The 10,862-nt window shown below is 39.0% G+C and overlaps 1 protein-coding gene across 1 annotated transcript; it reads right to left on the reverse strand.

The window, feature by feature from the left end:
- Positions 1-8,063: 8,063 nt before the first annotated feature.
- LOC107747320 (forkhead box protein L2-like) lies at positions 8,064-9,184 on the reverse strand. The gene has a single exon (XM_016561786.1). It carries the CDS (start codon positions 9,037-9,039, stop codon positions 8,122-8,124), a length of 918 nt encoding a protein of 305 aa, XP_016417272.1. The 5' UTR covers positions 9,040-9,184; the 3' UTR covers positions 8,064-8,121.
- Positions 9,185-10,862: the final 1,678 nt, after the last annotated feature.

A 10,862-nucleotide genomic window follows, 5' to 3' on the forward strand; every position in this document is an offset into this window, starting at 1 on the left:
TCTCCTGAGGTTAGAAAGAGCAACCACTGAGCAATAAAATATTCCTATAATGGAGTCTTGATAGAGACTGCAGCAAGACAATAAATATAGTATATTCTATGTTTCCTCCAACACATTCTCAGTTTTGACTCTTTTTTTTCTCAAATGTTTCTCATGTCTCATTTGTGTCTCATTCCATTTCTCCTAAGGAATTTTAGGAGAAATATCTGAAATGCGGTTGATACTAAAATGAGAGATATATGAGAATCTCATCTAAATCTCCTGAGCTTAGGAAAAGCAACCATTGAGCAATACATTTTTCCTATGGGCGCACCACAACCAGTGAGCTCAAATTGAAATATGAAATTGAGTTTCCCGGCCCCTGCCATCAGTGTCCAGCCATGTCATCTGCTGTTGGAATAAATAACCCTGATTGGACGAGGGGTTGACAACACGCACCAGCTGCCTAGCAGGCACCGCAGTAATTCATTTGCCATGCAGATGAAGTCTCCTGAGGTTAGAAAGAGCAACCACTGAGCAATAAAATATTCCTATAATGGAGTCTTGATAGAGACTGCAGCAAGACAATAAATATAGTATATTCTATGTTTCCTCCAACACATTCTCAGTTTTGACTCTTTTTTTTCTCAAATGTTTCTCATGTCTCATTTGTGTCTCATTCCATTTCTCCTAAGGAATTTTAGGAGAAATATCTGAAATGCGGTTGATACTAAAATGAGAGATATATGAGAATCTCATCTAAATCTCCTGAGCTTAGGAACAGCAACCACTGAGCAATAAATTTTTCCTATGGGATCTTCCACATCCTCCGACTTTCCCCTCATTTCTGATTAATTGAGTTCATTATTAGGGCCCAAGCCAGAAAGGCGCAGGGCCCTATTGATCCCCTAAGGATTATTAGGGCCCAAGCCAGAAAGGCGCAGGGCCCTATTGATCCCCTAAGGATTATTATTATTGTTATTATTATTGCTATTACTATTACTATTATTACTTATCACCTTCCTCATCCTCCATGCTCTGATTTTTGTTATTAATGCTATTATTATAATCATTATTACTATTGTCATCATTACTATTACGGTTTTCTACTATTGTTATGTCTGTTGTACTTTTCTACATGTTCCTTTGTTTATATACTTGCACCCCTCACACCCAGTCACACCCAGTCACACTTACACACACACACACACACACACACACACAGGTTTGTTTTTGTTATGTTGGCTGTCATGTATGTTTTGTTGATCTTGGTTATTTTGTATTTGATTTGTAACAGGTAAATTGTATATCTGTTTGCATAAAAAAAAAGAAAAAAGAAATGATCAGATCTAAATTTCCTGATAAGCTTTTCCAAACATTCCCAAAACATTCTCCAGTCATTCCTGCGGTGAGCAGAGGCAGAAATAGGAATGCAGGAGGGGATCAAATTTCAAAGCACAAACTCTCTTTCAGTCATCCCACAGATGATCACACATGTGGAACTGTGAGTGTGGTTGTATATACAAGAAGGAATGTGTTTGGTATTTATTTATGGAATGATGATATGTATTATTATTATTTGCAACCGAGTTGTTAATGTACGAAAGGTGCATTTTATGTGAATGTTTTAGGTTAAAATGTGCCACACATTGGTTGATATTAAAGGGGTAGATCCACAGGCAGCATGCTTCTATTATTCACCCATTCCATTCTTAATTCATTAAACATTCTGTTAACAGGCTCCAAACCAGCCTAACTCCTAATCTTATCAGCTGTAACTAGACACACATGACACTTGAAAGGAGCCCCCATGCCTAAGCGTATAATTACGGGTCTCATAATATAAAGATTTTTTAATTGTGAACCTTGGTCAAGAGGTATGTAAATGTTTGAAAGGGCTTTTTTTTTTTTGCTTCTAAATTAGATTTCAAACCTTTAAGAACTCAATCACAGAAAGGGCATTGCTGAGGTGGTAAACTAGGTAGGTAGATGGAGGCTACTGAAAGACTTCCATGATTTTATTTAAAGGGAAGTTACCCAAAAATGAAAATTCTGTCATCAGTTGTTAAAAACCTGTATGGATTTCTTTATTCTGCTGAATACAAACATACTGAATAAAGTAGGAAACTGAAGTAATATTTTTTTTAGTCCACTAGAGGGTTGAACCACTCAATAATGAGAGCTGTAGAAGTGAATGTTAGAAAGGGATTTTAGTAGTAATTATTGATGTCAGCACAAAGTTTGCCGATTCAAATTTGTGAAATGTGTGTGATGTAAAGTCCAATGAGGCGATCCGAATGAAAACCCTACTGCAGTTTTATCGATAAATTATAAACATGACACCAAAATAAACAGAACTAAATCATAACAAACATGAGCACTTGATTGTGAGAACTACACTTGAACAGAATTTGACTATGACCATAAACAGACTTGATAAACTCAACAGCAGGTTACACACACAAAGCTAGACAAGAGACTAAAGAGGCTAAAACATGAAGGCTACACACACACACTAATGACATAAAACACACCTGAAAGTAATAAAGACAATGTACCAATCAATTGTACCAATTGATTGAAATGTACCAATATACCAAGTGTGTGCGGCCCAAACACAGAGGGCTACACAAACTAAGCTAGACAAGAGTCTAAAGGAAACATGAGGCTACATAAACACAAGGACTAATGACATAAGACACACCTGAAAGTAATAAAGACAATGAACCAATCAAAACAAGACACTCAAAGCAAAGGGAGCGCATGACATGATCACATGTGGGGCACAGGGAATCACATGACAAAACAGGAAATATGACTCTGTAAACTTCAAAATATCTGGACCTGGACTATGGAGCAGAAGCAGGCCTGGACCCTGGAGTAGTCGAAGTGATGCAAGGACCATGAAGCAGTGGATGTGACCATAGTCCGTGGAGAAGTGGCAGGCCAGGAATGTGGAGCATTGGACGAGACCATGGAGGATCAGGTAGCCATGGTGGAGCCAGCAGAGATGGGAACCACCAGTTTGGAGCCGGCGGAGGAGATGACCATCATGGTGGAGCAGAAGACCACCAGAGATCAGGTGGTCACGACGGAGCAGCAGATCCCTGGAGATCAGGAGGCCATTGTGGGACAGAAAAATGGAAGGCCTTCCTGGCACCTTGGGAGGAGTTGTAAGAAATGCCCCTGCCTCAGGAGGAGCTGGGGAAGTGTGTGTGGCCCAAACACAGAGGGTTACACAAACAAAGCTAGACAAGAGTCTAAAGGAAACATGAGGCTATATATAAACACAAGGACTAATGACATAGGACACACCTGAAAGTAATAAAGACAATGAACCAATCAAAACAAGACACTCAAAGCAAAGGGAACGCATGATATGATCACATGTGGGGCACAGGGAATCACATGACAAAACAGGAAATATGACTCTGTAAACTTCAAAATATCTGGACCTGGACTATGGAGCAGAAGCAGGCCTGGACCATTGAGTAGTGGAAGTGATGTCCATGGGAGCATTGGACGAGACCATGGAGGATCAGGTAGCCATGGTAGAGCCAGCAGCGGAGAAGATGACCATCATGGCGGAGCAGAAGACCACTAGAGATCAGGTGGCCACGACGGAGCACAAGACCACTGGAGATCAGGACAGAGCAGCAGAGTACTGGAGATCAGGAGGCCATTGTTGGACATGGAAGGCCTTCTTGGCTATGACAGACCGGACAGTTCACTGACACATAGCTGTGACGGGGGCACAGAAAGTTCATGGACAGTCTCCGTGGCTGTGAAAGGGAGCATAGAGCATTCAGGAGTAGACACCAGCACCTTGGGAGGAGCTTGGGAAGTGTGTGCGGCCCAAACACACCAAAGTAATGTGAATGAGCACTTGAATGTGAGAACAGAACTTGACTATGACCATAAACAGACTTGACACCAACAGTGGGTTACACAAACAAAGCTAGATAAGAGTCTAAAGGAAACATAAGGCTATATATAAACACAAGGGCTAATGACATAAGACACACCTGAAAGTAACCAAGACAGGGAACCAATCTGAACAAGACACGTTATGCAAAGGGAGCACATGACATGATCATATGCGGGACATAGGGAATCACATGACAAAACCGGAAACATGATTATAACAAACTTCAAAATAAAAGACATGAAAATATGAAAATGAACAAAGCCTAAAACAGATGTGATAATGGGTAAGAAATGTTGAAGTTAATGGGATCATAATCCTTCTTCCTATAAGGCAAATTCTGAATTTGTGTCAAGTCAAATAACATGTTTAAATTATTAAACTAAATGTAACTTAAAGACAAAAGACACTAATGTTGTGATCAGTCTGAAGGTAACCTTTGATTATCTGCAACTTTTCTGAATTAACACTTCTAATAGAGAGATATTTAAATGTCATTGTTCATATAAAACCAAAATGTATTGAAAATCTTGCATTGACATTCATACTGTTAAATAATATACAACTGCATGATAGAGTGACTTTGGCTACCTGAGGTCATTCAGAGGTTCCTGCGTGATTTAGCAAGAATCTCTTGCTTTCATTATCTTCTAAAGGGAAATGACACATTACTTATTTTTAGCTGACCATTTTTGAACCTCATTATGGACATCTGCATGTTCTTTCTTGGGTGAAGAGGTCATCCATACAAACTTGTGTGTACATTTCCCATTTGCTAAACAACTGTGGCATATCATAACACACCCCAATAATAATTCTGGCATAGAGATGCTTATTTAGTGTCATCTATTGTTCATCAAAGCCAGTAACAGAAAACATCATGTAGGGTGAATCTTCACTGCATGCCCAAATGTAAAAGGGGGAAAATGATAAAACGAAACCACTTATATCCACTGACCAAATTATTTTCAGACAAAAGTCATGTGCTTCATAACAATCGCCGGATTTTGTGCAAATCAAATCTTTGGCTATTTTCCTGTGTATAGCAAATACAGCTGACCCCTCTCTCCTTTTCAATAGGCGCGGGGCGATGTGCGCGAGGGAGCTCGTGGAAACCACTGTTGTCCAGTTTAAACCTTTCCCAAGAATCCTGGGAATTCAATTGTGTAGCCTACCCGAGCACTGGGAAACCGACAACCTGTGCTGTGACACCAGATCAGCCAGGTCAGCCAGCGGAAACCTCAGGACCATCATAAAACCTATTCGTGAAACTGTGGGCGCAAAATCTCATGGATTAACACGCTCAAACTCTTCTGATGTTCCTTTGTACACAACACTGCTGTCAAATTTACATGCAAATTTGCAGTTGTCCAGCAGGTGGCTGCACGTGTCCGTGTCTTTATGATGCACTTTAGCTCTTTACTCCAGAACACTCATATAGACTACTTATGTAACGATCCTTTTAAGAAACGGCCCTTAAATCCGATGCTTTTGGGAAACGTAGATATGAACCAAGCAGTAACCTAGTTGTGTGAAAGTAGGCTATAATCTGAGCAAAATAATCACAATAATATATTTATGTTAAAAATAACATAAAAATAAATATTCATAACGTTAAGCAAAAAAATATAAGCCCCAATAAAGCTGACTGACGTTAACAGATGGGGACGCTCAAGTTGTTGTTGTTACCAATATAAATAGATAATAATTGGTTTCTAAATGATTTCAAATATAGGACAGGCTACAGTGGATTACTATTATTCTCAACCAAATTAACTGAAAGGGATTTTTGTTGAATGTATTATATATGATCTTTGTCCTGTAGTTGAACTGTTTTGAGGATACACCTGTGATCAACCCCGTCAAAAAAAAATAAAAAATTAAGGAGGTGCAACGTTCTTTTGCGACAACATTCCCCGATACGCTTTTTGGGGGCACACAAAATAGCCTACATAGATACTTTTAAAGGGGGCCACGTTTACTCCCATGCACTGGCCCTAAGCATCCTGCATGCCGGCGTATTATGTGATACACACCTGGCACCTGAAAATGACTGTATGGCTGACGGATGGGGGTGAGGAGAAAACTTCAAATAGGATACATTCAAACAACGAACAACATTGTATACCACCTTCTCAATTAAAGTTCATCGTCTTCTATTGTTGTTGTTGTTGTTGTTAAAAGTGAAGTGAATTGTGTATCTAGGTTTTTTTTAATGTATATATCCATATTCGTGCAGTCCTAAAAATTCTTATCCAAGCTCAAACTGAGTTTAACATTTATCATTAACTCAACGAACCCACTAAGAAAAATATAATGTAGGCCTATTTTATTTAAACCGGGAACTTTAAAACACTGTATACTTAACTTTAGTAGCCCACATGACAAAATATGTTTTTCAGAAACACTGAATGAGGGAGTCAAACACACTCCTTGCGTTCCAGCCTTATGCTTCGCGAACAGAAGAAGTCGGTTAACATTTTATAATAACTTTAATTCATCGTTAAGAATCATCATCGTAAAATCTATTTATCAAAGTTTCATTAAGTGTCTGATTATTTCATTGTAGATTAACTATGATTTAATAAACATTAGCTATTATGTAAAAATGTTTGTTAATGTTATTAAATAACAGTTATTAAACGGGGTTATTTTATTGATTGCGTAGACCTTTTGTGTTAGGCTATAGCCTATAAAATTAAACAGTGCAAAACATGCATTTTATTTTTGCTAGTAGTATTATGGGGCTTTGGTAATTCTAATCAGGTTCGATTTATTGTCGTTTGGCAAGTTTTTCAGATGAGCATATTCTCTGTCTAATGAAGAAATGTAAAGACAAAAACTTGCATTGTATATTACAACATTTGTGTACTGTAATTCTAGTATATACTTGAAAGGTGTTTTATACACACGAAACAAAAAGCGACTACAAAATGCGAAACTGTTCATACGAAATAGAGTCTAGTTGTTAAAAATATGTTAAAATTGTTAATTGTTGACACCACATGTGGACATTAGTTTTAAATAACATAAACACAATAATATGTGGCCATTTTTTGTCGTGTATAACGTTGATTCGACAGGGCTAAATATTTACAACTTCAACAAAATAATTTGTCCCAACAGATTACGCAATTTTCCCTCATCTACAGGCTCCATTTTGCTTTAGTACACTCGCCTACAAATGACTGGTTTTATAGGCTTTGGAATCACGAATAGCATTACACCAACAACTTTATGAGGCTGAGAAACTTTTAGAGTTTTATTTGGTAATTATTTTCTTACAGTAACGTATCTCGCATAACTATTAAATTCTAAATTACACGCCTATAAACATAAAATAGGTTACTACAAACATTAAATAATTAGTGGAAGGCCAGAACTGTCGTTGGCTGAACAGTCGAAGCACCCCGAAACAAATAATCTTGTTATATATTATTAATAATAATAATAATAATAATAATAATAATCGCTCAATTATGCCGTATAAATTATAAAATCCAAAACCAGTGTTAAGTTCACAAAGTGTTTATTAAAGAATAAAAACTAGATCTATAAGAAAAAAAACAGAAAAAAGATTCAAAAGTGCTAGTTAAACATGTCCCCAATGTGTCATATACATTACAATTATTATTTTTATTTTTTATTAATTTTTTTTTACAAAGTACAAGTTCAAACTGGCAGTCACGTGCTCTGACCCCTGCTCTGAAACAAGAGGCCAAAACACAGGTGTATACGCTTCGGTTTATTTACCTGCCCAGAGCTCCATTGTAGCCTATGCTTAAACATTCAAAAGCAAAAAAAAAAAAAAAAAACACTAGAAAAGGGTTCAGAACCCAATACTTCACTCCAGAGGCATTGACAGAATGGATTCAGGACTGGTAAACATGAATTGTAATTCCATGATGTTTATACCTTCAATCTGCTGGCCATCCTCTCGTTTGATTGAACAGTTTATACACATTAATAACATAAATGTTCACGAGTCTCCTGTGAAGGAAAATGTGAAATCTTTAGTCCCTGCATCAGGCAGGCTACTCGCCGTGAATACCCGTGCTTCCACAATTTGAGGCTCCAGAAAGAGTTTTTCCTTCTTATCTGTCCTAAATCAGCAGAATTTTAAAATGTCTTTATTTATTTATTTATTTGAAATCGATGGACCTTGTATTTATTGTCGTTTAGCATGTAGATCTGTCTTTGGTCTCGTGACGCCCGAGCTATATATCAATCCGCGCGTGAAGTGCGGAGTGTTTGCTCTCGTGGTCCCAGTATGAGCAGTGCATCATGGAGAGTTCTGCGGGTTGGAGCGAGCAAAACTGCAGCCCTGTCCCGTTACCAGTGGACCCCGGAGGGGGTGCAGCCGTGGCGGGACTCAGCTGCTGCGCGTGCGGGAGCGCATGAGGGTGCGTGTGATGGTGGAGATGATGGTGGCTTATGCCGTTGTAAGTGTTCACCATGCCCGGGAGACCTGTGCTCTGCACGCGCGAGTATGGATTGTACGAGGACGGCACGGACAAGCCTTTCACGTTAACGGGACTTACGTTCCCACTGCTCATCTGACAGGAGGTATATGGCATAGGCGCAGGAGACCATGAGTTATTGATAAACCCTGACTGCAGGTATTTGGGCGGTGAGAGGTAACCATACCCGTCACCACCGAAAAGAGATTTGCCAGGCTGGAAATGGGTCGGTGGAGGCCTAAACGGCCTCTTCATGCGTCGCCTTCGCCGGTAGTTGCCCTTTTCGAACATATCCTCGCATGCCGGGTCCAGGGTCCAGTAGTTGCCCTTTCGCTCACCGCCGCCCTCCCGAGGCACCTTGATGAAGCACTCGTTAAGTGACAAGTTGTGTCGGATGCTGTTCTGCCATCCTTTTTTGTTTTTCTCGTAGAAAGGAAACTTACTGATGATGTACTGATAGATGCCGGACAGCGTGAGACGCTTCTCCGAGCTCTCACGGATTGCCATCGCGATTAACGCCACATAGGAGTACGGTGGTTTCTGGGTCGGGTCGGATTTGTCCGGTCCCTTCTCGGGAGGGGTTTCCCCTTTTGTTCGGTCTTTCTCCGCTGAGCTCGAGGTAGTGTCCATGAGTATCATGCCGTTATCCTCGGGGCCTGGGTAGGTGGTCATCATTGCGCACGCAGACCTACACCAAAACAAAACCGTGGAATAATAAAAACAGCTCAGCAATGCAAAATTGTCTTGATGACAGTCGAAATCCTCAGACTGCAATCATGTAAAGAGTTTCTTCTTCTTCTTTTTTTTTTTTTGTGCAGCTTAATGTTAGCGTTCAAGGTTTTACAAAACTCCTGCGCTTCAGAGTTTCTCCTCAACTGCATACCCACGGAGAAGGAGGGTAAATTGTGGTTTGGTTTTTCCTTGAGCCCGCCTTTTCTTTCCCTCACACACATATTTGATGCGGTGTAGGACATAAGCTTCCTGATTCGTATGCCTCGAAAGCGATTTATCTCTTTTGCTTCATACCTTCTAAATTCTGAACTATGTCTCTCACCACAACAATTGAACCAACAACTGGAAACCGACACAGTTTTAGAAGACATAATTAATTCATATAACAGGTGCAGGAGCCGAACTGCTAAACAAGGTTCTGCGCAGTCAAACCACTTTTAAAATTAACAAATTGTCGCCCTAAATAGAAAAAGTGATTTAATAATTAGGAATTATATACTAATAGGCCTATTTAAAAACAATATGACAAACTGTTGTTATTTTTTTTCTTAATATTATTAGTAGCTAGTAGTAGTTAAAACTTGCCACTATTATTACCTCTACCGACTATATCTTCCAGTTTTACCTCCTATTAGACTAACTAGAACTTTAGTTGACATATATTCCTGTTTTCCTACAATGTTCCTTTAACTTGACTCTAGTGATTTGTGACTTGTATGTAGCGCTGTTGTTCTGTGTTTGGCTCCTAATTGTTTTACATTTTTGTAAATTTCGTTAGTTATTACCAATATTATTTTTGACTAATCTAAGCGTTTGATTTGCATTGAAGCTGTCGGTTCTGCTCATTTTAAATTATAAGCATGTCGCTTTAAGTAAGAAAGTGTTAGTCAAGAACATGGGCTCAAAAGGATAATGTGACAAATCACTCATATGGGATCTGTGTTAGTGGATCACATTGCGCCACAATATTTATCTCCATTACGCAGACTAGCCCGAGTGTGTGTCAAGTAAGGGTCTGGCTCTGAATAAAACTGTGATTGTAGAAAATATCATTGTAGCTGGATATGAAAGAACCTGCATTGTCCAGCAACAACCATTTGTGCATGACTGATTTCTGGAGACATTATAATGTTAGTCGCACGTTTTTTCCCAAAAACAAAATAAATAAATTATGTAATTACGAAATTAATTACATGCAGCGTACATGCATCTTTCTCCTTTGCTCTTATTAACTGATTATGCCAAAACAAATATCCTCCACGATAACGATAAATAAAACGTGGTGGTGGAAAACGCCGTTAATTTACCCACTTGAGAGGAGCAAGTTACAGGTTAACTGCATGTCTAGATTAGGCTAACTGTAATAACTACATATTTTATAATAATGGAATGAATTTCTTAAGAAGTTTTGACCAGTTATATTAAAACGGTTTTTACCCTTGTTACCAACCAAACACAAAATAAATAATAATTCAGTTATACAGTGCGGATGCGACCATCTAGATAAGTGTATAAGGCCTAACGCTTGCGTTCAATTGGCTATTCAACACAAGATAAGTAATGACCTTTCTTCAGCACCGCTGGACCTGACAGCTTCTTTACCGATGCTCTGAAGTAGCTATCCACGTGCTGGTTTGATAAAGGCTATGACAAGTTAAGAGCTTGAGAGCGTAGCATACAGGATAACGTGCTCTCCTACACCACAGTGATGGGATAAAATGCAGCCTGATTTCAATTACACGAGGTGTAAAAAAATGCAGGGAAAA

Source organism: Sinocyclocheilus rhinocerous, unplaced genomic scaffold (assembly GCF_001515625.1).
Source record: "Sinocyclocheilus rhinocerous isolate Xijiao unplaced genomic scaffold, SAMN03320098_v1.1 scaffold4395, whole genome shotgun sequence".
Lineage (NCBI taxonomy): Eukaryota > Metazoa > Chordata > Actinopteri > Cypriniformes > Cyprinidae > Sinocyclocheilus > Sinocyclocheilus rhinocerous.

Bases quoted from the DNA above. Each gene is read 5' to 3' on its own strand.
- LOC107747320 (XM_016561786.1), bottom strand. From the start codon at position 9,039: ATGATGACCACCTACCCAGGCCCCGAGGATAACGGCATGATACTCATG.